Source organism: Myodes glareolus, chromosome 4 (assembly GCF_982192425.1).
Source record: "Myodes glareolus chromosome 4, mMyoGla1.1, whole genome shotgun sequence".
Classification (NCBI taxonomy): domain Eukaryota; kingdom Metazoa; phylum Chordata; class Mammalia; order Rodentia; family Cricetidae; genus Myodes; species Myodes glareolus.
Window position 1 is genome coordinate 23,764,991 of NC_142029.1, and position 26,727 is coordinate 23,791,717.

The 26,727-nt window shown below is 38.2% G+C and overlaps 1 protein-coding gene across 5 annotated transcripts in view; it reads left to right on the plus strand.

The window, feature by feature from the left end:
• Positions 1 to 26,418, plus strand: part of Dennd4a (DENN domain containing 4A) — a 109,588-nt gene extending 83,170 nt beyond the window's left edge. For 3 of the 5 annotated variants that reach the window (XM_048423738.3, XM_048423740.3, XM_048423737.3), the window contains 12 exons: positions 1,390 to 2,486; positions 8,688 to 8,877; positions 10,616 to 10,710; positions 11,896 to 12,071; positions 12,152 to 12,298; positions 13,948 to 14,146; positions 14,383 to 14,637; positions 16,485 to 16,602; positions 16,705 to 16,731; positions 17,594 to 17,756; positions 17,899 to 17,963; positions 23,805 to 26,418. In XM_048423738.3, the coding sequence (XP_048279695.2) occupies positions 1,390 to 2,486; positions 8,688 to 8,877; positions 10,616 to 10,710; positions 11,896 to 12,071; positions 12,152 to 12,298; positions 13,948 to 14,146; positions 14,383 to 14,637; positions 16,485 to 16,602; positions 16,705 to 16,731; positions 17,594 to 17,756; positions 17,899 to 17,963; positions 23,805 to 23,941 (2,669 nt within the window). In that variant the 3' untranslated portion in view covers positions 23,942 to 26,418. The remainder of the gene's footprint in view (positions 1 to 1,389; positions 2,487 to 8,687; positions 8,878 to 10,615; positions 10,711 to 11,895; positions 12,072 to 12,151; positions 12,299 to 13,947; positions 14,147 to 14,382; positions 14,638 to 16,484; positions 16,603 to 16,704; positions 16,732 to 17,593; positions 17,757 to 17,898; positions 17,964 to 23,804) is intronic. The other 2 variants (XM_085689227.2, XM_085689228.2) reach the window with 2 other exon arrangements.
• The last annotated feature ends 309 nt before the right edge of the window (positions 26,419 to 26,727 follow it).

Here is a 26,727-nt window from a genome sequence, read left to right on the forward strand (position 1 = left end):
TATATATATATGTGTGTGTGTGTGTGTGTGTGTATGTATGTATGTATATATATATATTAAATGTTGTAAAATTATGTTTTATTTTATTTTGCATATATGCTACAGCAATGTGTGTAGGTCAGGAAACAACTTGTGGAAGACTGTTCTCTGCACCTTCTGAGTCTCTGGGGTTGAATTCAGGTAGTCAGATTTGATGGCAGATTTCCTTACTCACTGAGCCACCTCACTGGTCTCAGTGAATATGTATTTTTTAAATATCTTAATGCACTAGAATTATCTATTAGAATATATTTGGGTGCCCTCTCTGTCTTTGTTCAAACTTTTATTATAACAAGGAATAAGGGCACACCTGTAGTCTCAGTGCTGCCCTTTGAGTTTGTACTATTAGAACTTTCAGAAGGGATGGTAAAATAAAAGTGGAGGGAATAGTGAATCCGAGAGGACCACAGACCTAGCTTATTTCTAAATGAATCATATACTTTATAGTCTAATGTAGTTTGTGACTATTTAGAAACAAAATAGATAGTCTTTCAGATAGTTTAAGAAACTAATACCTATGGCTCTGGTGGCACACGCCTTTAATCCCAATTCTTGGGAGACTGGAGCAGGTGAATCCCTGTGAGTTCTGGTCCGCCTGGTCTACTTAGTATGCTTCAGACAGCCCAGGCTACTTGCTGAGACAGTATCTCAAAAAAAAAAAAGAAAGAAAGAAAGAAAGAAAGAGAAAAAAGAAAAAGAAAGAAAAGAAAACCAAAAATCAGTGTTTTTCTTCTTAAAATATTTTCATATTTTTAATACACTAAATACACTAATCATTGATTTAAAGCAAAGGTAAAATTACTTAATCTACATGTATAATCAAAAAAGGATTTGGAGTTTTAAAAATAATTTTTACTTGTAGATAAAATTAATATAGTTACCATAGGTTTGATTTGATGTTTGGGAGCTTGTTTTGCATTTTAATAAAAAGATGGCTTAGACTTTCATGTTCATCCAGCATCATTACAATTGTACAGCTGTCACTTAACTTAGTGTAAATTTATTTCTGTTAAAATGTAAATCTTAATTGGTAAGTTTTTTTTAAGCAGTACATTCTAATGGCTAAAAGCATAGCCTTTCTCACTAGACAAATCTGAATTTGAGTTGAGTTCTGTTACTTAAGAACTTTGACTAAATAGTTTGTCTCTCTGCATGTCTGTTTTATCTGCTCTGAATGTTGGAGTGTTTATAGCAACAATAGCAGTAAAGTGCCTAACGTGGGACCTGCTGAGTACCAGGCAGCCAGTGAGCACTTACTGTTATCATCCCCATTACTATTATTTTAATATTTAGGATGACATATTTGCACGGTACATTTTCATGACTGAAAACACATTTCTTGCTTTTCAGAAAGTACACCTGAGCTGCTCTTAATGCCGTCTCCTGAGAATACAAATGAAACACGAACCATGCAAAGTAGATGCTTCAGGAGAAGACATAAAAGTGACGATGAATCTCATTTGCAGCAGCAAATAGCCTGGGGAAATAGGAACCGTAATCTGAGTGGTGGGGTTCTGATGGGATTTATGCTGAATAGAATTAACCGGGAAACAAACCCTGGAGATATGGTTGAAAAATTAGGAGCTGATGCAAAAATTCTTTCAAATGCTATCTCAAAAAACACAAGACCAAATAGTCTTGATATAGGAAAGCCACCTGTAAAATCAAAAAGAGACAGCCTAGAAAAGGAATCTAGTGACGATGACACGCCTTTTGATGGTTCTAACTGCTTGGATAAAGTGGATTCTCCTGTTATTTTTGACTTAGAAGATTTAGACACTGAAACAGATGGGTCGAAAGTGGGATGTGTCGTTACACAAAATCCCAAGAGGCTCCAGCGTATGAACAGCAGCTTTTCAGTAAAACCTTCTGAAAAAACAGATGTTGTAACAGGATTTGACCCCCTCTCTCTCTTGGTTGCTGAGACTGAACAGCAACAGAAGGTGGAAGAAGAAGAGGATGAAGATGATAGCAAAAGCATTTCAACACCATCTGCTAGGCGCAATTTAGCTGAAGAAATTGAGATGTATATGAATAACATGAGCAGTCCTTTGACAAGCCGAACACCAAGCATTGATTTACAACGAGCATGTGATGATAAGTTAACTAATAAGAAAAGTCCAACATTGGTCAAGGCCTGCAGAAGATCAAGCCTCCCTCCAAATTCTCCTAGGCCAGTGAGACTTACCAAATCTAAGAGTTATACCAAAAGTGAGGAGAGACCAAGGGATAGACTGTGGTCTTCACCAGCCTTCTCACCCACTTGTCCATTTAGGGAAGGATCTCAAGAAACACTAGCCCATTCATCACCTTCATTTAACTTAGATACACTGCTTGTACCTAAACTAGATGTTCTAAGGCACAGTGTGTTCTCTGCGGGGAAAGGAGTTGCAGAGAAAGCAAGCAAATGGTACTCAAGGTTCACCACGTATACCACATCATCAAAGGTAGGTTTGTTGGTATTTACTGCTTTTCTTTTCTTAAGCTGCCTCTACCATTACCACTACTGAAAACTTACTTACAAGTTTATCTGTCTAACCATTCTCCTTAAGTAAGCTTATAAAAGACAATGAGGTTTTTTTTAAGAATTATTTTAATTGACATGCATGTGTATGTGCCTGTGTGAGTTCATGTGAACCATCTATGTGCGAGTGTCTGCAGAGGCCAGGAGAGGGTATAGGATTCCTAGAAACTGTAGTTGTGAGCTGTCATGTAGATGCTGGAACCAAACCCAGGTCCTCTTCAAGAGCAGTTAAGTGTTGTTAAACACTGAGTCATCTCTCTAGCCCCAGACAATGTTGTTGTTTTCAACATGGAACATTTCCCTGTTATGTGAAAGATCTAAATTTCAGTATTTCCTTCAAAATGTACCTTTTTCTCAGTGTCCAATATGTTTCCAACAATTACTAACCAGGTCTGTGCTATCTCTTCCTGGTTAGGATGAAGTAACTTGTGTTTCTCCCAAGAGCAAAAATGTAGGTGAAGTATAGAAAGTATGTGTTTATAATCATCAGAGAACTGTCACAATTATAGAACAGAAAGGCAAGATTCCAGAAAGAGAATTGCAGGAAGGAACTAAAGCAATAGTCATTTCCCCCGAAGACTTTTTTACTAATTGTGAGCATCAAGCATAAAGTTGCCATCTTTAAGAGGAGAGAAGGGAAATGAGGATAGGAAGGGGACACAAAATTTAAAACTTGAGGGCTTCAAGTACTCAGAAGATTTTGTCACCTGACCAGTGCTGCCACTTGACCCATGCCATTCAGGGTCCACTTAGGCCTGTTATGTTCAGTTTATCCAGTGGCGTAGTCACATCTCTCATCATAAGGTGTGGCACAAGAGGTTCAGCAACAAAGCTCTTCATATGATCCTCTGTCTCCATCTTGTGTCTAACAGTATTAGAGAAAGGCATGTCTTCTGGGTCTCTCCATCATCACATATTAGGTTTTAAACAGGAAATCCATTCCAGCACTCCAATTTTATTCAACCTTAAAATCCCTTCACTAATACTAAGCCAAAGGATATCAGGGATCTCCAATTCCTTCTAAACAGGCCATCTTTTGACAAATTCTTTAGCCAATCATTTAAACTCTCAGCACCTTTCTTAACTGTTCAGGCTTTCATACTAAACCTAGAGTCTCTAATCAATGGGCCCCTACTGATAAACTTAGCCTAATCCTGTTTTTAGGTTCTTTCCATTATCCCACACACTTCAAGTTCAATCCAAGCATTCCCTAGACTTCCACTTGAATGACTTATTTCTTCAGTGATATAGCTTCCTTCTTTTTTCCCAGCAAATTTTTTATTTTTTATTACAAATTTCCACCTCCTCCCATTTCCCTCCCCCTCCCCCCACCCCCTCCTTCCCCTCCCTCTCCAGTCCAAAGAGCAGTCAGCTTACTTCTTTATGGACCACACTTTTCGTCTCACTTCAGGAGCCTGCTTAGACTTGTGTCTAGTTACATCTAGAGGCAACGGCTGGTATGCTTTGGAGAAGTACCGGAATTGTCTTGCCTGGCATCTCCTTCAGGGAAAATTACTGTGGGTTCTAAAGACACTGTAGGATTGATACCCTTAGGCAAGGTTGGAGAGGGCAATACTGCAGTGAGTGAGGAGTGAGGAAGCACATTTTCCAAATACTGATGTTCCATAAGACAAGTAAACAGAACGCCTCTGAAAAAGAGTTCTTTGGAGTTCCATGGTGAGAAGAGCTATGAGCTTCTGGAAGGGAAGACTTTGTTGGACAGGTCCCTCATTGCTGATGGGCATATGCCTACAGCTGAAGAGTAAGCTCAGTGGCAGAACTCTTGCCTAACATGCATGAGTCTCTAAACTCAATCCCCAAAGCCATATAATACCTTTGTTTTGCATAAAACAGGCCAAGTGCCCTGTCATTTTGTAGAACTCTTTTAGTTATTGAATCTACCTGTTGATAAATCTGGGCACTTTCCTGGTATGTTAGTCGGCATTATAGGTAGTATTTTGCTCCCTTTATCAAGGAGTTTTCTTTTGACTTAGCATTTCATCCTGTTGAGAGGGATGAGGGACAACATACTCTCAAAATTGTGGAACTGGTTTTTCTCTTGCAAACCTCAGGATTAGCAGTGATAAAGACCATGGCCAAAAGCAACTTAGAGAGGAAAGAGTTTACTTTATTTGACTTACATATTGCAATTACAATTCAGCTTTAAGGGAAGTCAAGAGCAGAGGCAAAAACTGTGAAGGAAAACTTCTTACTAGCTTATTTCTCGGGAGTTGCTCTCTCCCGACGGAGAGAACGGAGAGAACGGAGCCTACTCTCTCCGTTCAACTCAGGTCTGCCTGCCCAGGGCTGTACCATCCACAGTGGGCTGGGCCATCAAATATCATTAATCAAAAGAATGCCCACAGATTCACCTCCAGGCTAGACTGTTGGAGGCATTTCCAAAATTGAGGTACCTCTGCCCAGATGACTCTTGTTTGTGTAGTTGGAAACACACACACACGTAACAAGCACAAAGACCCTGTCTCTAAACAAATGCAAAATAACAACAAAACAAGCAAAACCCCTATCAGGTGTCCCACAACTATCTGTAACTCCAGCTTCAGGCGGGATCTGACACTTTTGGCCTCTTCAGGAACCGGTACTTATGTATACATGTCATACATGTATTTAAAAAAAAATTAAGGTTCTTGACCACCTGTGGTTGTCCTCTAGCCATTATTTGTACATATCCACAAGTCTACCAAAAAATATTTTTCAAAACTACAGATAATAGTTTGCATCCGCTGTGGTTAACATGAGGCCATTTCTGCCTACCCTACATCCCCTTTACTGGTTAAAAAACTTCAAATAAAATATGAAAACAACTAAAGATTCTAAAAAGTAAATAAGAATTGATGGAGTTGGAGGAAGAACCTCCAAAGAGATGAGTTTCCTGGTTTTCTTCTCATGCCTTCTTGCCCCAAGGGCAGTCACATTGGGCCATAGTAGCTCTAAAACCTAAAATCTCGGGAGAACCCATATTTTATGCACAAAAAAATCAGGAAAGAAGGCCTCTGTGGACTCTAGAGTTTGAAGGGAGACCCATCCAAGTCTCAGCTTAACCCTTGGTTTACACATGATAGATGCAGACTAACAGAGAAGACTAAGTTAAAACTCCACCTGAAAAAGCAAAACACAAAGAACACAGCTTAAATATAATTTAGTATTGGCTAGTAACACAAAAGTATCCATATTCCCCAAAATATCATTACAGTCCCCAAGCTATGCAAAGTTGCCAAGATGAAATGATGATGATGATGATGATGATGATGATGATGATGATGATGATGATGATGATACAGATGGGCATGATATATATGTGCCTATAATCCCAACACTTGGGATACAGAGTCAGAGGAATCCGGTTCTTAGCTACATCACACAGTGAATTCATTGATAGCCTGGGCTGTGGGAGACTTTCTCTCAAAAATGATGATGTAAAGGACTGAAAGACTGGACACAGTGGTGCACACCTTTTAGTTCCAGTGACCAGGATTCTGAGGAAGAATTATCAATAGGCTTAGGCTAAAGGAAGTTGTCCTCTGACCTCCACGAAAACCATTTCTGTACATATCATAGGCAAACTACTAACAACCAAAGCCCGCTATATAAGAAAACAACTGAAGTTATATAGGTGAACCCTGGAGAGAGAGAGAGAGAGAGAGAGAGAGAGAGAGAGACCCAGACAAAACAGTGATAAAGTGTTTGCTTATCATGAAATAAACTTATGAAATAAACTCAAAAACAAAATGCAGATAACAGCAAAAAAAAGACCTTAAAAATGCATGAATCATGTGACTGGAGAGATGCCTTAGCAGATAAGCTCTTGCTACTCTTTCAAAAGATCTGGTAGTTTGCAACTGTCTAAAACTCCAGTCCCAAAGGATCCAGTACCCTTTTGACCTCTGTAAGCACTATGTACACATGGTATATATACAATCATGCAAGCAAAACACACATAAACTAAAATATCAGTTAGTCTTTTTAAAAAGTTCATAGAGCTTGGGACTGGAGAGATGGCTCAGAGGTTAAGAGCACTGGCTGCTTTTCCAGAGGTCCTGAGTTCAATTCCCAGCAACCACATGGTGGCTCACAACTATCTATGATGAAATCTGGTGCCATTCTTCTGGTGTGCAGGCATGCATGCAGACAGAATGCTATATACATAATAAATAAATAAATCTTTTTAAAAGGTGCACAGAACCTTAGAGACTTGTTGGAGAATATGAAAGCTGTAAATAGGATAGATATAGTTGTTATTTCAAAAAGGATTGAGGAAAGTGATTATTGCAGAAAAGATACTTGAATTAGTAATACTGTTGCTTATCAAATTTGGGAAAAGATACAAATTTACAGACATGAGACAGCACACTACAAAAGGAGAGATTTAAGACAACATCTGGGTCCAGTGAGATCACTCACTTGCACAAGCCTAGTAACTGAGGTCAGTTCCCAGACCCCATATAAAGGTGGAGGAAAGAACTGACAACACAGTTATTCTCTGACTCCACACATGAGCTGTGCTACAGACCTCCAAAATAGTAATAGATGATTTTTTAAAATACATCTGTACTTATCATAAGCCAAGTGCTAACAACCAAAGCCATCTATAAGAAAACAAGTCAATTTTTTAATTCTTAAAAGGTATTAAAGAAAAATTACTAAAGGGATAAAGATCTGAATGGCCATGTGTTTTTGTCATAAAACCATGAAGGGAAGAATTCAGTGAGAAAACATCTTTGACATGTTGAAACAAAAGACATGCAGTGCAGGGTCTCCAGCCAGGGAAAATACTCTTCAAATGTTAAGGTAAAATAGGAGCACTCACAGAGAAGGGAAAGAGAAAGTGGAAAACGGGCTTGCTCTTTGAACTGTGCTCAAGGGGGTCCAGGCTGAGGAAAACGTTAGTAAAAAGAAAAGTTGGGTCTTCAGGAAGAAAGGAACAAATTATAAACAGCTGCTTGCATAAAGACTGCCTTTTGCCCTCCTAAGTTCTTTAAAGCACTTACAATAAATAGCTCAACACAAAAATTGTGACATTGTAGGTGTAGGGTTTTCAATATATGACTTCATAATTTAATTCAGTTGTGTGACTCAGAAGGTTGACGCACTTGCTACCAAGCCTGAGGACCTGAGTTCAATCCTTGGGACCTCCATGGTAAAAGGGGGATCTAACTCCCTCAGATATCCCTAACCTCCACACCTCTGCTGTGGTATGCAAATACTCCCTTCCCCCACAAAAAAAATAAATAAATAAAAAGTGCAATTGAATTTAACTGAGTTCTAAAAATCTTAGGACATTTTCTGATATTTTTGAAGTCAATTTTTGTGAAATTTATTTTCTGAATGTTATTGCTTGTAAATTATATCTCAATAAAATTTTGTTAATGGAAACATATTTTCTGACACAATAGAATCCAACTAAAATTATTAATAAGTATGGTGTCAAAAATTCAAAGTTCTAAGTAATTCATGAATCAAAGATAAAGATCACTAGCCTGGAGAGATGGCTCAATGATTAAGAGCACTGGCTATTCTTAGAGAGGATCTCAGTTAGTTCACAGCACTCACATGGAGCTTCTGATTCTCTCTTCTGGCCTCCATGAGTGCTGGATGCACATTGTACACAGGCATATATGCAAGCAAAATAGCCATACACATAGATATAAATAAAATATTTTTAAATAAATGATTTTTTAAAGTAAGGCCAGCTTCAGTGGCTTGTGCTTTTCATTATAGCAATAGAGAGTCAGAGATCCCTGGGGCCCATCTAATCTGGCCTACTTGGCAAGCTTCAGATCAATAAGAGACCCTTTCTCAAAAGTAAGTGGACAGCTGCTGAGGAACAACACTTAAAATTTTCTCTGGACTGTACACATGTACACACACCTAAATAAAATGCACCCATATGCATACTTAAACACAGTGCAAACACACACGGAGAGAGATGGTCTCTCTTTATCCAGAGTAGTATGCCTTTGTAAAACTGATTATTTTTCTTGCAGAAGTTGTGATGTTGACCATCTGGGTAGAAGGTGGTAGGTAGTTGTTTCTATCTAAGAAGTGACTTTTAAATAATTAACTTTAAATGTGAAGGAAATTAAGCTTATAATTATGTTCTTAGGATCAAAGTTCTGATCGTACCAGTCTTTCTTCAGTGGGAGCCCAGGATTCTGAATCTACCTCTTTGACAGATGAAGATGTCTGCCATGAGTTGGAAGGAGCCACTTCTTCCCAAGAAAGCAGTGCCACTTCAGGGGCCAAGGGAATAGATGCCAGCCGCACAAGCCTGGGAAGCTCCGCCTCCTTAGAAGGTTTGCCCTGTTTCTATCATGCTGCTGGTTTGCACAGTCTTTCTTTCTTTGTGATTTAATGTTTTTCTATCTTTAAAGATTTGTATGGCAAGCAAACAAGTAAAAATAGGAAGGAAACAGGTCATTTTCAGAGGTCTGACTTCTGTCCCTATCCCTTCACATTATTTGCTTCTGTTCTAGAAGTAACTGTTTTTCTCACTCTTTGTTCTGTCCCTATCCCTTCACATTATTTGCTTCTGTTCTAGAAGTAACTGTTTTTCTCACTCTTTGTTTATCTTTTCACTTAAAATGTAAATACAGGTCTTCTTATGCATCTCTACTATTTTGAAACTCACAAAGTAACATTCACTAAACCACCCATAGTTCTTCCTCTTACCAGACTATCATGGTGTCCCGGATCATCACTAGTGAATGCTACTGATCCATTTCACAGTCGCTTAGTTCAGCATGTGGCAAAATCAGTTCATTTTAACCACTGCCTACTGCTGAGCATTAAGTTTCAAGTTTGAATAATGCCACGACATATGTGTGGCATTTTTTTCACCAATGTATCTCTATGAGATAATTCCCAGTTTGTCATTGAAGTAGTAGTTCCAAGTTCCTTTCACAGATGTGTGTTATTTTGCATTTTCAGTAACTGTATGTTTTCTCATGGTCTTGTCAGTATGACAAAATATGTTGGAGGAGGTGAGATGACGCAACGGCTAAAGGTGCTTGTTGCCAAGCCAGATGATCTGAGTTGCATCCCCAAAACTGATGGTGAAAGGAGAATACTGACTCCACAAGTTGTCCTCTGACCTCCACATGTGTATTGCATGTGATCACTTATGTGCCTGTACACAGATGTACACACACACACACACACGGGGGGGGGGAGGAAAGGGGGAGAGAGAGAAAGAGAGAGAGAGAGAGAGAGAGAGAGAGAGATTGACTAAGCATGTTAACCAACTTCTTTTTGTATGTATTTCTGTTGTCGAAATGAGGTGGAGGATCTGTCTTGAACACATTTAACTATTTTAACTAACACTGAGCTAGTAGTTTACACAATTTTTTTCTTTGAAAAAGACTTTTTCAGATGGGCAGTGGTAGTGCACACCTTTAATCTCACCACTCAAGAGGCAGTGGCTTGAGTGAGGTAACCCAGACTCAGAAGACAATTATCACATGTACTCACTCATGGGTGGTTTTTAAACATAAAGCAAAGAAAACCAGCCTACAAACCACAATCCAGAGAACTTAGACAACAATGAGGACACTAAGAGAGACTTACATAGATCTAATCTACATGGGAAGAGAAAGAAGAAAAAGACAAGATCTCCTAAGTAAATTGGCAGCATGGGGACCTTGGGGGAGGATTGAAGGAGGGAGGGAAGAGACAGGGAGGGGAGCAGAGAAAAATGTAGAGCTCAATAAATATCAATTTAAAAAAAAGAGGCAGTGGCACGTGAATCTTTGTGAACTTGATGCCACACTGACCTTCTTAGCCAGTTCTAGGACAGCCAGGACTGTTAAACAACAACAACCAAAAAAAAAAAAAAAAAAAAAAAAACCGTCTCAAAAAAGAAAGAAAAGGGAGGGAAGGAGGAAGAGACTTTTTCATTATTGATTTGGTTTCTCTAAATTACTTTTGGCGTGCTTAGTAGAACGAGTTAGTGTTTTATCAAAATTTATGGAAGAAGTGATTCTTACATTGCTCCTCCTCAGTTTTCATGGTTTTACTCTTTATTTTTTCAATCAGGATCCCTATCAAAGTTTGCCTTACCTGGAAAGTCAGAAACTGCATCTTCCCTCAACACCAGTAATACAAATATCTTCCAGAACTATGCAATGGAGGTACTGTTTTCCTCATGAAAGCACCTTTGTATAAAATTCATTTCTTTAATGTTGATGGTCATAGGTGGAGTGATAAAAATTGAGATGTCATCTGAAATTTCAAAAAGTATATTACATCTAAGGTTTGTTTCTTTGTTTGTTTGGCTTTTTGAGACAGGGTTTCTCTATGTAGCCCTGACTATCCTGGAACTCAGTGTGTAAACCAGGCTGGCCTCGAACTCACAGAGATTTGCTTGTTTCTGCCTCCCAAGCACATGTGCCACCACTGCCTGGCTGCATCCAAAGTTTTTGATACCTGTTATTTCAAGTCATGCTGGTTTATTAGGACAGTTCCATACTTATTGGAAATTTATCAACATATGAAAACATTTTTATTTCAGCATTTGTATTTATAGTTTATTATACATACATTCTCTCTGAACATTTATTTTTCACCATAAACATGACCAACTTTTTTGGGCAAACAAACTTGAGGTGAGGAAACAGTTTGGCTTAGTTGTTAACTTCCATCATGGTTTTCACTCTTTGTCAGTCTTACAAATGAAAATGAGTTCTCATTTTCTTTTTTTTTTTTTAAATAATAAACTCCTTTCTTTTTTTTAAATATTTTTATGGTTTATTTAACTTTATTTTATGTGCAATGGTGTGAAGGTGTCAGATCCCCTGCAACTGGATCTTCAGACAGCTGTGAGCTGCCATGTGGGTGCTGGGAATTGAACCCGGGTCCTCTGGAAGAGCAATCAGTGCTCTTAACCTCTGAGCCATCTCTCCAGCCCCGAGTTCTCATTTTCTTATAGTGAAAAGTTATACTTCATACTTTAAAAACTTCCCCCAGTTTTTCTGAAAAAAATATTGTTTCCAAATATTTTGTTAAATGTCTTTGCTGTTTCACACTAATTTTACGTGAAGAAATTTGGGTTCAGCTGGAAAATAATAATGAGCACTGATGTGGAGTTTATGTTTCTGTGGCTACAGGGATGTATGTTTTATGAGCTGCAGCAGCATTACAGCACCATACTGGCTTCATTGTAATGTACAGTGTTTGGCTGTACATGCTGAAATCTTCTGATTAATGTCAGAATCTTTGTGCGCTTTAATTTTCCAATGGGCTTCTTAACTTGTGGGTTTTAATTTTGTATACACACAGACCAGTATATGGCTTAGTAAAAATGTTTGTTTCCTTAGGTTCTCATCTCAAGTTGTTCTCGGTGTAGAACTTGTGATTGTCTTGTCCATGATGAGGAAATCATGGCTGGCTGGACAGCAGATGATTCCAATCTCAATACTACATGCCCATTTTGTGGCAATCTTTTCTTACCCTTTCTGAATGTTGAAATCAGAGATTTAAGGCGACCTGGAAGGTAACAGCATGCCCTTTCTCCCTTTATGCTTAAAAATATTGTTTCCCCATTTTTCAAAATGTCTTTGATTCACATTCTAGGTATTTTTTGAAGTCCAGCTCATCTACAGAAACCATGCCCTTGGCATCCTCCTTCTCAAATCAGACAAGGCAGCCTTGCATTTCAGCATCAGCCTCTGGTCTCAACACATCTGCTCTCTCTGTTCAAGGGAATTTTGATCTAAATAAGTAAGTTTGACTGTTGAGAACATAACTACATGTGTTATACATGCTGTAGACATGAGATAGGAAAAAAAGTTGGCCATTTTAAGGTAAAAATTTCTGTGAAAAATGTACATTCTATAATCTCACCACTCAGCTAGCAGAGAAAGGATGATGTTTAGGGATGATCTGGTCTTTATAATAAGACCCTGCCTTGGATGGATGGATGGATGGATGGATGGATGGATGGATGGATGGATGGATGGATGGATGGACGGACAGACAGACAGACAGATAGATGGACGGCAGACAAACAGGCCGAAGGACGCACAGATGGAGAGACAGATTTTATGAATTTCAATAAATTCATTATCTTAAGCTTTTAAAAAGATTTTATTTATTTGTATTTCATATGTATTGGAGTTTTGCCTGCATGTGTCTAAGTGCAGAATGTCTATACAGTACCTATGGAGTCCAGAAGAGGACTTTGTGGCTTCTGAAACTGGGATTAGGGATGTTTGTGAACTACCATGTGGATGCTGGAAACTGAACCCAAGTGTTCTACAAAAGCAGCAAATGCTCTTAACGCTCTCTCTCCAGCCCCTTGTTATCGTAAATCCTTATTCCTAATTAAAGTGCTGTAGTCTCATAACTATTTAAGTCTAAATGTTTGTGTGTGAACCTCCAAAGTTAAAGTATTGTTTACCTGTATTTTGCTTTTGTTTTTTTGTTTGTTTTGAGACAAGGCCTTGTGTAACCCTGATTGACCTTTAACTTGCTATGTAACTAAGAATGACCTTGAGCTCCTTATCCTCCTGCCTCTACCTCCCAAGTTCTGGAATTATAGATGTATGCCACCATACTCAGCTATTTTACCAGTATTTAAAGATGAAAAAAAATCTATAGTACACTTGAAGTTTATAGTGACCAGATTTTTCTCCATCTTTTCAGGAATTAATACTTACTTCTATTTTAGAATATTTAATTTTATGTTTATGAATATTTAGTAGTATAAGAAAACTTGGAGCTGATCTAGAACTATAAAATTAAAAGCATATATAGCAATCCAATATAAGTAATCTATATTTAAATACAGAAACTTAGCTCTTTTTTGCAAAGTGCCAGATTGACCATATGTAGCCAAATAAATAAAGCCATGTTGTCATCTACATGTGCAGAGAAAGAAAATGCCTATGTACTACTGGCAAAGCTAAACACAACCCATTTGATCATAAATACTTAGACTGTAAAACACAAAGTCTGCATTCACCTTCTCTCATTGTATATCCTTTGTGTTCCACTGTCTCTCTCTGTGACTTCTGGGAGAGTATTTATCCATTTTTTCTACTGTGTATATTCAAGGGTTAGGCATGATGCTATGTAAAAATCTCCTCACCAAACATTTTGAGTAAATGAAATGAATCTTAAATATTAAAAGTTTGTTTGATATAAAGAAAATTTTGCTCAATTGACACCATGCTTAAAATATATCTTATTTCCTAGTTGGTGGCTGAATAGCACATTTCCTTTTACTTATTTTGCTATGTCCAGTCCAGCTCTGATTCTAAAAATAACAGCATGATTTTTCTAGATTTTTCATAAGATGATATGAAATAAGATGAGGTAAGATAAGAAAGTCTAGACACTGACAAGATTTTCTTTTTTAAATATCCAAGCAAATCTAAACTGCAGGAAAATCCCTGTGCTCGAAGTATTCAGATCCCTGCTCACAGATCAAAAACCGTTGTGTCGAAATGCCCACTATTTCCAATGGCCAGGAGCATTAGTACTTGTGGCCCCTTGGATAAGGACGATCCTGGAGGACAGAAGCTCATCCCTACAGGCAGCCTGCCAGCAACTTTACAAGGAGCTACAGTATGTGTTTGAGTGTTTTTCTCATTTGTAAATTGATCATTTACACAATCTCATTCCCTTAGTTCCAAAGATCATTATTAGCTTCAGTTATGTTATTATCACAAATAGTCCCATCCAAGATATAGTTCTATTGTCTTTCTACACATGGAAATCACAGACATTTTAAATATGTTTTAAATTTAAAATAATAATGTGTCCTCATTCTTACCTTTGTCATATATGATTTTATTCAACAGGATTCCTTAGGGTTAGAATGGCACCTTCCAAGTCCAGACCCTGTCACTGTCCCATACCTTAGTCCCTTAGTGGTGTGGAAGGAACTTGAGAGCTTATTGGAAAATGAAGGTGACCATGCAATAACAGTGGCAGACTTTGTGGACCATCATCCAATTGTCTTTTGGAACTTGGTGTGGTATTTTAGACGTCTCGACTTGCCTAGTAACTTGCCTGGATTGATTCTTTCTTCTGAGCATTGTAACAAGTATTCAAAGGTACGAGAGTAAAGTTTAAAGGCAATTATCTTCATACTGCTTGTGTATTCCTAATGATACAAAGTACAGTTTATTTTTATGTTTGATATTTACACTACCATCTGAATCATCACATAACAGAACTGTCTTCAGTTGAATTTGCAGACTAGCAGTGATACAGTTGTGGTTTTAGCCTTTTCAAGATAAAACATGACTGAGTTTTGTTATCACTTGAAGAATAATTTGGAAATTACTCCTATAGTATAAAGGTTTTTTAGCTAGTCCCCTCCCCCCACAATACCTCTTTCAAACATAAGAAAGACCGTCATTTTCAGGAGGGCATCTGATTCATATTACAAGTATACACTGCCATCCTCTTCATTCCCTCTCTCTGAATCTTATTGTGTTTGTGTATTTATTTAATTGGGTTGTTAAAAATAATCCTGAGGATCAAAACCAGAACTTCATTCATGCTAACCAAGGACTGCACTGAGATGCATCTTCTACCATTTTATATTTGCATTTCTGTGTGGTTGTTCTGTTGTTTTCTCTGTGCATGTGAGCCCAGATGCATACTACGGTCCGAGGACAACCTCAGAAGTTAACATTTACCTCCCACCTTGTTTTGAAGCAGTGTCTTTTTGTTGCTCTTCTGCTATGTACTTCAGGCTTGTCAGTCCCCAAGATCCTAGAAATTCTCCAGTTTCCAACTCCCATCCCCTCTTGGGTGCACTGGAATTATAGACATTCATTACTGTGTCCAGATTTTACATGTGTTCTAGTGTTTGAACTCAGGTTCTCATACTTGTGCACCAGGCACTTAACCCACTGAGCCATCTACCCAGCCCTGATGTGTTGCTTTATAAGGCTGTTTTTACCTTTTCTTGTGATGGACAGCTGAAGTGCGGTCTATAAGCTCTCTTGTACTTCGTGTCTGTGACCTTGCATATATATTTTAGGGGTTTTTTTTCTAGTACATCATAGATGAGTGGCAGGGATTTTAATTCATCCATAATTGTCTTGGTTGGGCAAGGGTCTTGAACTGAGAAATAGTCAGTGGAGGGAACAGGCCTGCTAGATTTATTTTTCTATGGACTTGCGCTGCTTAGAGATCATTAGCCTCTCACCTCAACAAGTCTTCCTTCAGTGGGTATCAAATAAATAAGTAATTTTCTGTTCTTTTCTCTCTCCTATGTGTGTATCTTTAAATTTTTTATGAGGCTCTGTGTTATTTAGTTTTATGTCAGTTTGATACAAGCTAGAGTTGTTTGGGAAGAGGGAACCTCCATTGACAAAATGTCCCCATCAGATTGGCCTTTGGGAAAACCCGTGGTGCATTTTCTTAATTAGTTGTGGATGTGAGGAGGGTCCAGCCCACTGTGGGTGGTGCCATTCCTGGGCAGATGTTCCTGGGTGCTATAAGATAACAGGCCAAGAGGCCAGGCGGTGATGGCGCACGCCTTTAATCCCAGCACTCAGGAGGCAGAGGCAGGTGAATCTTTGTGAGTTAAAGACCAGCCTGGTCTACAAGAGCTAGTTCCAGGACAGACTCCAAAGCTACAGAGAAACCCTGTCTCGAAAAAAAAAAAAAATTGGAAAACAGGCCAAGCAAGCCATGGGAGCAGATGAATAAGCAGGGTTCCTCCATGGTTTCTGCTTCAGTTCCTGCCTTCAGATTCCTGCTATGAGTTCCCTTAGTGATGGGGTGTGACCCGAGAGTTGTAAGTTGAAACACCCTTTCAACTCCCCAAGTTGCTGTTAGTTATAATGTTTTCTCACAGCAATGGAAACCCCAAATAAGACAGGCTTTATAATATATTTACAAAATTATGTAAGGATCAATAATAAATTTTTATTTTACAACACAGATTCCCCGCCACTGTATGTCTGAAGATAGTAAATATGTTTTAATACAGATGTTATGGGACAACATGAAATTACATCAGGATCCAGGGCAACCCCTGTATATCCTCTGGAATGCCCACAGTAAGTGATGTCATAGAATGCTAACTTCAGGAGAGTAATCTCTTACTTTAAAAAGCCTCCGCATGTATTGACTTCTGCATCACTGTGCTTTGTGTCTTGCAGGTCAGAACCGCACTCTTTTGTTTGAGAGTGAGTGTCAACTGATTCATGGTGCTGCCTTCTGTGGGGCTGAGCCCCTGGTGCTGTTGTTTGGGAGGCTGCTCTCTGTGTGGTGAAGGGCTTGCTTATGTTTGTATAGTCGAGCTTGAAGAACTTTGCTTGTCCCAATTTCTGCTTTTACTTATTTTTTGTTTCCATCCCTGGCTACTGATGTAGACTTTCCTTCAGGGGCTGTATTAAGGAAGCTACTTTTAGTTGTATCTGTTTGAGGCCACAAAACTCTGCAGGCCTTTTTTTATCCTTATTTGTCTTACTTTCCTATTTCACATATTTTTTTTTTTTTTTGCTGGTCTGACAGACTCTTTTTTTTTTAAATTTACTTATTTATTTATTTATAAAAATTTCCACTTCCTCCCCTCCTCCCAATACCCTCCCACTCCCCCCACTCCCTCTCCTCCTTCTTCTCCAGTCCTAAGAACAGTCAGGGTTTTCTGCCCTGTGGGAAGTTCAAGTTCCTCCCCCCTCCCTCCAGGTCTAGGAAGGTGAGCATCCAAACAGACTAGGATCCCAAAAAGCCAGTACATGACGATGAAACAAGACCCAATGCCATTATCAGTGGCTTCTCAGTCAGCCCCCATGTCAGCCACATTCAGAGAATCCAGTTTGATCACATGCTTGTTCAGTCCCAGTCCAGCTGGCCTTGGTGAGCTCTCATTAGATCAGTCCCCTTGTATCAATTTCACATATTTTTAAACTTCTATTCCTTTACCTATTGCCCTTAATTTGTTTTTGAATGCTTTCTAGTGTCTTTAACACTTGTTAGTTGCTGTTTAAATTATTTCTACCTTCTACAAAGAACATTTCCTTCATCTGCTCTTTTGTTCTCTTATAGCTCAAAAGTATCCAATGGTTCATTTATTACAAAAAAGTGATAACTCATTTAACCAGGAACTGTTGAAAAGTATGGTGAAAAGCATTAAAATGAATGATGTCTATGGACCCATGAGTCAAATTTTAGAGACTCTGAATAAGTGTCCACATTTTAAAAGACAGCGGTAAGTCTTTACTTCAGATGAATGGGACATTTCTCTAACCACATGCATCCTGTTTGTTCCGTCATCCTTATACTTATGTAGCATAAAAGAAAAGATAGAAACTCTAAGGATTCTAACATTTTCCATGTCTTTTGGCCCACAGGAGTTTATATAGAGAAATACTATTTCTCTCACTTGTGGCACTCGGAAGAGAAAACATTGATATAGGTAACTGAGCATCATAAATAATATAGTTATATAGTATACTGTAGTTTTTAAATGATATTCATTAGAGGTTAATTATTATGTCATTGCATTGACTTATTAGAAAATGGTTTTTATTTTTAGCATCTTTTAAATATATACTACCTTTAAATGATATCTATGTGTTTGTCTGTATGTGAGTCTGTGCATTTGAGTGCAAGTGCCTGTGAGGTCCAGAAAAGGACTTGGATCCCCTAAACCAGGAGTTACCAGTCATTGTGAGTCACCCGACATGGGTGCTGCAACTTAACTCAGATCCTGTGTGAGAGCAGCCGACACTCTCAACTGCTGAGAAATCTCTCCAGCCCCACCTTTGTTTTTGTTTATTTGGTTGGTTGGTTTTTAGCTAATGTAAAAGATACTTTAGTCATGGATTGTATAGTGATGGTAAATAATCAGCTAATATCTCTTAGGCCTCACACTATAATGAGTCTCTCATGGCACTATCTAATTCTCTACAAGATCCTATGAGAGTGGTCCTATTACTGGTTGTGTACAGTTGTATATTACCTAAGATAATTAAGGATCCAGGAGGCTAAGCAACTTATCCTCAGTTCGGGCTTTCAGTATTGTGTCATATCACTAAGGATATTAAATTTGCCTGATGACCTACCTGAGTTTGAGCTTTGGAAAACACATGATAAAAGGAGAGAGCCAAGTCCTGCAAGTTGTTCTGTAACCTTTGTAAACACACCATAACACATGTGCATAAATACACACAGACACACACATACATAAGTAAATATAAATTTAGAACTATTTAGATATGAATTAAAGTCATGTAGAGGTTAATTTCTTGAATCTTTGTTTAAAAAAGTAAGTGTTAAGAGCTAGCATAATACTCAGTAGGTACACACACTTGCCATGCCAATCATGATAACCTGAGATTAGTCCCTGGATCCCACTGTGAAAGGAGAGAACTGACTCCCAAAGGGTATCTTCTGGCATCTCTCTACATGTGCACATCATAAGATACTCACTTGTGCATATGCACACACAATAATTACAGCAATAATAAACCTTTAAAAGTATGATTCAAGTAAATACAGTCAGAGGCTGGTGAGATGGCCATCACTATGCTCTCCCAGAAGATTAGAGTTCAGTTCCTAGCACCCATATCAAACAACTACTTGTTAATTCCAGCTTCAAGAGTTCCAGTGCCCCCTTCTGGCCCCCATGATCACCCACACACATACACACAAATACAGTCAGGTACACACAGTCACACAACACATACACTTAAATAAAAACAAAATAAACCTTTATGTGAACCACCTTACATGGGTTCTAGGATTTGAACTCCAATTCTCATGATGGCAACAGGCACTTTTAATAACTGAGCTATCTCTCCAGCCTCACAACCCTCCAAAATAAAATAAATATTTTTAAAGGAAACACTTATATCAGGAACACTGTACTTTGAAAATTTTTAGTCATCTAGTTGAAATAAAGTTGGGAAATTTTGGATGAGTTCCAATAGAAATATAAACATTGCAAATCAAAAAAATAGGTTATGGAGAAGGCTAGAGGAAACAGAACTGGGTTGAATCTATTATTTTGTTTGTAAACAAATATTTTATGTATTGACCTACCCTTCCCACTAAAAAGAGGTTTCAAATTACAAGCAGGAGACTTTGAGCAGAATGCCATGAATTTTTATTTTATTTTTTATTTTGCTTTTTATTTTAATTATTTGAAACACTGGATACTTAAAAATAAGAAATTTGACAAATGGTTTTCATATTTAATTGGAAAAATGATTGTAAAGAGGTTGGCAGGAATCAAAACTAATAAAAGAAATAGTAAAGACATTGGAATGGCATAATAGAAAGTATCTGGTTAACCTTAAGGGGAAAAACATGTAAGGAAAAGTATCAAAATTATAGATACAAATCCTTCTTGATTGGGGATTGCATTAAATATGTTGGTTAAATTCTGTGAGTAAAAGGCAGATTAGAAGAATGGATTTTTAAAAAATATAATCCAACAGTATGCCATATTCAAAAGATACATTATAGGTTCAAACATAGATAATAGAAAGTAAAAGGATTGAAAAAACAGTCCATACGAGTAGTCCTGTCTCAGTCAGGATTTCCTTTTTCCTTTTTTAGGGGAGAGGGACAGTTTCGAGCCAGGGTTTCTCTGCTTTGGAGCCTGTCCTGGAACTAGCTCTTGTTGACCAGGCTGGTTTTGAATTTACAGAAATCTGCCTGCCTCTGCTTCCCGAGTGCTGGGATTAAAGGCGTGCACCACCACTGCCCGGCAAATATCCAGTTCAGTGGTTTTCAGTTTTTTCATAAGATTTCACAACTTCATCACTATCTAATTCTAGATATTTTCATAACCTCGGAACATACACTGTACTTTTCAGCATTTTCGATTCTGCCCTCCTTCCTCCTCTAGCCACAGGGTCACCCATTGTCTCTTTCTGGATTTACTGGTTTGATAATACACATACCTGGTATCATGTCATATGTGGCCCATTCAATTTAGTGTGTTGTTTCTTTCTCTATATATACAATTCAGTTTTATTTATTAGATCTGTTTATTTTACTTTATGAATTTTTTACCTGTGTGCTTGTGCGTTAACCACATACATGCCTGTAGGATCCCCAGAACTGGGTCTACACGTCATAGTGAGCCTCCATGTGGGTGTTGGGACTCGAACCCAGGCCCTCTGCAAGAGGAACAAGTGCTCTTAACCACTGAGCCATCTCTCCAGGCCTTCAGTCAGGATTTCTATAGCTGTGATAAACACCATAACCAAAAGCAACATGGAAGGGAAAGGGCTTATTTCAGTTTATAATTCCCAAGTCATGATCCATCACTGAGGGAAATCAAGGCACAACTCAAGGCAGGAACCTAGAGGCAGAAAGTGAAGCAGAAGCCATTCCAAAATGCTGCTCACTGGCTCACTCCTCATGGCTTGCTCTGCTTGTTTTCTTATACAACCCAGAACCACCTGCCCAGGAGTGGCACCACTCACAGTGGGCTGGACCTGCACACCCCTCCCTAATCAGGAAAATGCTTGTCAGATTTGCCTACAGGCAATCTAATGGAGACATTTTCTCAACTGAGATTCCTTTTCCCCATAACTTTAGCTTGTGTCAAGTTGACAAAAAAATAAAGCAAGCAAAAAAACAAAAAATTCACCAGGACACATCCTCAAAAGAGAACGTCGGTGACTGTGTAAAAATCAAATAAACACACAATTAATTAGAGACCAAAACCATTTTATAATAAGAGTCAACCTACCAAGATGACTCAGTGATACAAATATATTAATCTTTGAAAAAACATAGGCATAAATCTCATGACCTTGGAGTAGAAAGCAGTTTCTTAAAAGTACCACCAAAAAACACAAGGAAGGGGCCAGTGCAATGGCTCAGCATGTGAAGATGCTTTCTGCACAAATCTGTCTAACTAAGTTCAATTTCTAGAACGCACATAAAGGTGGACAGAGGAACCAATTCCACAAGGTGTCCTCTGGCCTTTACAAGTGCACCATGGCACACACGCACACACATCATACTCTGGACAAAATTTAAAAGCCTGTGTTCATGAGCACAATCATCAAAAAATGAAAAAACACAAAAGCTCATATATCTGATATCAAAATCATATATCTGATAGAAAGCATAGTATTCAATATAAAGAGGTTTTTATTTAAAATTTTAACATTTCATTCATATATACAATATATCTTTATTATATGCATCTCCCATTTTCTCTCTTCCTCTCTGTCCCCCCAAGATATCTTCCTCCCAATTTTATGTCTTTTTTTGTGGCACACTAAGTCCAGTTAATGCTGCTTATATGTGTAGGGTGTATATAGACTATATATACAGTCATCTGCTATAGCATGGGCAAAAAAATAACAAAAATAAATAATCCAATTTAAAACTTGACAAAGGATTTGAACATTTCTCCAAAAGGAGATATACAAATTAACTGAAAGATATTCAGTATCTTTATTCGTTCATGAATGCAAGTCAAAAAAAAAAACACACAAGTAGTTACTTCTTTACAACTTTTAGAATACCTGTCATAAGAAAAAACAGAAAAGGCCAGGTAGTGGTGGTGATACACGCCTTTAATCCCAGTAGGGATTAACTCAGGAGGCAGAGGCAGGCTGATTTCTGTGAATTCGAGGCCAGCCTGGTCTACAGAGAGAATTCTAGGACAGGCTCCAAAGCTACACAGAGAAACCCTTTCTTGAAAAACCAAACCAAAAATGGAAGGAAGGAAGAAAAGAACAAGTCAAGTATTGGAAAGGATGTGGAGAAGGGGGCCCCCACATGTGTTGCTGGTGGGAATATAAACTGATGTAGCCACCAGAAGCAGCTCTGTGTGTCATCAAAAGTTAACACAGTTCCTGTATGGCCCCGCAGTCCTACTTCTATACTTATGCCCAGGCATGCACTCTAAGCTTCTACATGAAATGTTTGTAACATTCACAGTAACCAAAATGGGGAAGGTCCAAACATCCCTTGCCTGAGAAGTGGAGACACAAAATGTGTCATATTTGTCTGATAGAATATTATTCCTTAGTAAAAATGATGAACCAAGCATAGTAGTGCATGCCTATAGTGCTAGCACTTGGGAGGCTGAGACAATCAGGGCCAGCCTAAGCTGAGTCTGAGTATCTCCAATTTACATAGGTTATCTGACCCGAAAAGAATAGGAAATAATTAAAGAAATATTCATTAGTTGGCTATCCCTTGCAGAAGCCCATGTCCCTATAATGTGGCCAGTGTAGATGGAGGCAGGAAAGTCAGTGGGACAAAATAGAGTCTAGAAATAGGTATGGACAGCTACAGGGAAAATGTCCGATAAAACTGGTTAGGAAAAGCAGACGATTAAGTGAGTTTCAACCACTGGAGCCACTGAGGAAGTGGCTAGAACCTGAGAAAATGAAAAATGCATTCTTTGAGCCCTTTTAACTGGTGAGGCAGGAAGGTGCCGAGAGAAAGCACTTGGCTTGTTTTCACCACCCCTTCGTTTTCTACCCAGGAGAATCCCAGAGCATATTCAGACCTTGCTCTCTTTTTTTCTTTTTCTTTTTCTTTTCTTTCTTTCTTCTTTTTTTTAAAGACAGTGTTTCTCTATGTAGTCTTGGCTGTCATGGAACTCACTGTACAGACCAGGCTGGCCTCTAGCTCACAGAGATCCACCTGCTTCTGCCTCCCAAGTGGAGGCAGAATTTTACACTAAAATTTTACTGTAAAAAAAATTAAATCGTAAAGGTAAAGAAATTATGGGTTCATTTTTTTTCTTAATCTTGTTTTGTTAGGGAAAATTACTATTTTTTTTATTATTTTTCTCAGTGCTAAGAATTGAACCTAGAGCTTCAGACATGCAATGCAAGACAAGTGCGCCACCACAGAGCTGTGATCTTTGTTTCGGGTCAGGGTTTTCCTGATCTTATTCTGTAGCCCAAGCAGGCCTTTGCTGATGATCTTCCTGCCTCAGCTCCTTCCTGCTGTACCTTGACTGCTGGACTATGACAAGGGGCTTTGCTCCATTGCTTATTCTTACTGTTTAATTGAGTATGAAAGGCAGATTACAAGAAGGTGTGTGCATGGTATTCTGTGGCTTTAGCGCTGATGTTTGATCTGTGCTATCTACCTCTGAAATGCATTGTACTCTAAGGCTCCCTTCTTCATACTTGACATTTGTGAACTTGTGGATGGCAGAAGTACCCTTGAAACATATTCAAACATAATTTTTTTTAATTATAGCTACTTGATTGTGGTCAATATCAGTCATTAATTTCTTCTTTTATTTCTTAATGACATTTTGCAGATGCTTTTGACAAAGAGTACAAGATGGCATATGATCGTCTCACACCAAGTCAGGTCAAGAGTACACATAACTGTGACAGGCCACCAAGTACTGGGGTGATGGAATGCCGAAAAACCTTTGGAGAACCTTACCTTTAAGATGTGTGTGTATATGTATACATTCAATACATATTGTATAGTCAGTGTACAAAGTAACACTTTTAGACTCTAAACTTCAGTTTTTGAAAATGCATTTGTAAATGGGTTGGAAATATTAGGTCGCTGTGTACAAAATGCTTTCATAAGAGAACAGTGACTGATAGGGAGAGAGCCACTTCCCATTTCTTTCTTCTTTTGCTCCCCGTAAAGTAATTAAGTACTTTGTGATGAGAAAGTCTCTTTAAAGACTTGGTTGCCACAAGATTAGACAACTGTTTTATGGTTTCTCTTGAAAGAGATGGGTAGAAAATCATGTATGGAACCTAAGCAGAAATGTAAGCTCAAAGTATCTCCTGTTTTCATGGACTGTTCAAATGCTTTGACCATGAAGTTGTATTATACATATTTTAAATTGTTTATAGTAAGTTGATATTTTTTTAATTTTTAAATTTAATATAGCAAACTTAAAATGAATTTAAACTTATGAAACAAGTGTTTATTTTCTTTGTCTCTGCTCTTTGAAGTAATTAGTGCAGCTGCAAATCTCTATGTTTATCTACCTGTATATTTTTTTTATTACTTGAGAGAATGAATTTTAGCTCATCAGTGCTGGTGTCCTCGGATTGCATGCTAGCACCTCTAAGTCTGAGCACTGAGAGTGAGTGATGGAAAGGCAGGGCATGAGCCAATGCAGGGAGTGCCAGGCAGGGTGCCTCCGCATGGTCCAGTCTCCTCCACTGCGAGTAGATGCAAACAGTACCCAGGGAAAATAGCTCACAATCCAAATAGCAACTTAAATTTTAATATTCTGTGTGAAAACTTACATAGGGGATATTCAGTTGACAACTAATTCTTCTAAATTTCACCCAAAATATTGGGTATAAAGCAAATTGTACTATAAAATATGTATCTGAAATATGGTTTGATGGGGGTATTCTGTTAATAATATGTATAGAGAGAGAGTCAAAGTATTTTTTGAAAGCAAAAATATAGTAACCGTCTAAAAGTACAGCCAGAGAGAATTTCCCATATTGAGGAACTTAGCTTTTTCAACAAGCTTCAGAATCTGAAGGTCATGGAATCTAAAATGTAGAACTATACATAATCAGACAATAAATTCAATGTTCAAACACCATGAGTACTAAATTGACTTTTAAAATGTATTTTTAGTTATATTATTTCTAAGATCACTTTTTTGAATAATTTCGCATAAGAAAAAAGCATCCTTTGTCTTTTAAAATTATTTGTGTCTTTTCAGTATTTGTATGTACATTTGCAAAGGTTGTCATTTATAAAGGAAGGCTAGCCATTTTAGAAGGAAGAGAAAAGGGGTGGTCTCAAACTTGGGTTTAAAGCCAACAGACATAATGCTTGACCTGGAAATACCTTAGAGCCCTGAGAACCAGTTCAGCCACAGAAAAGCTGCCTTTCAGTTCCTGCCATCACTGAATAGCCTGGCTAAAGCATTCACAGCTTTGCCCTCTGGCAAGTTGTGGAGAGAGCATACAATGTGAATCTTGAGTTCAGTTGGTGGAGGCTGAACTTAAAACTACTTGAACACACTGGTGCTATGCACACGCGTACCTGCCGCTCCTGTCGGGTCCACTCCAGCCTCACTCTGCTCTACCGTTTCTCAATCCCCAAGGCTGTCGACACTGGTGATAAACATCCCTTCAAACAGGATTTGGGTTGATATGGGTTCTTATCTGTGTTTTCTTTTTATTTCCCTTATGAGAACAGCTTGCACTGTTCCCTACAGTTTCTGTAATGTAAACTGTGTAGGAAGGAGAGTTTGTCTGACAGAGACAACGCGGCTCTTCATACTCACTCAGAAAACTGAGCATGATTTCTGTCTCCCAGCCCTACCCTGAGTTTTGTTTTCTGTCTCTGAATAAAGTTGTGTTTCTCTTGCTTTTAATCTTTAGGAATTATTATTGTATGAAGACAGTTTTTTTTAAAGAATATCTAAAACCTGGAACAGAACTCAGTCAGTCCTGCTCCAAAGAAAACTGAAAGAAGGATCATCTTTTGAAACAATTTACTGCAACCTGGTTTTCAGTGTTTTATTGAACGTACACATCTTGGGAAAGTGCAGCCGTTAGTGTTGGAGAGCAATGTCTTTTCCTCCACTAAGTTCTTACTTTTAATTCTTAGTTTTGCTTATGTTTTAGTTACTGGAAATAAACCACGCTCCTGCTAGTACAGTTTGTTTAAGACTCTCATAGGTTTGAACATTACTCTGTGTATGTATATACTACTCTAAATATTCAACATTTTCCTCCTGTTGCCAGATGTCACAGTATATAGCTATTCATCTTCTGATTGTCTTTTTTCTTAACTTTTTTATAATCTTTAAACCCCCAAAACTATCAACCTATCTATAATAAAGTTGTCTGGTATGTCTTCTCATTTTGTATATAGAGAAATGACCCTGATAATGTTGGTTCAGCATTTTAGGCAATAAATCCTTATTTTTACTTTGTGTTGATAATTAGTGTTTATTGGTGCAACTAACAAGCATTAGCTGATCCTATTGTATTGTATTGCGTTGTATTCTAAATAATTCATGGAAGGAAAATACTTCTTTAAAATGGGCAGTAGTTCAGCATTATTTTATTTCTTCCACCATAATCTAAAGGCTGCTTTGAGGCACTTCGCGTCAGAGTAAGGAAAAGAGCGAGCAGCCTTTGGGAGGCCTTGGGCTGCTGCTGTGACTAAAGTGCTCATCCTGCTTAGATTCAGCACGAACTCTATGTGAACTGAACTCCAGCAGCTGCGTGCCTTCA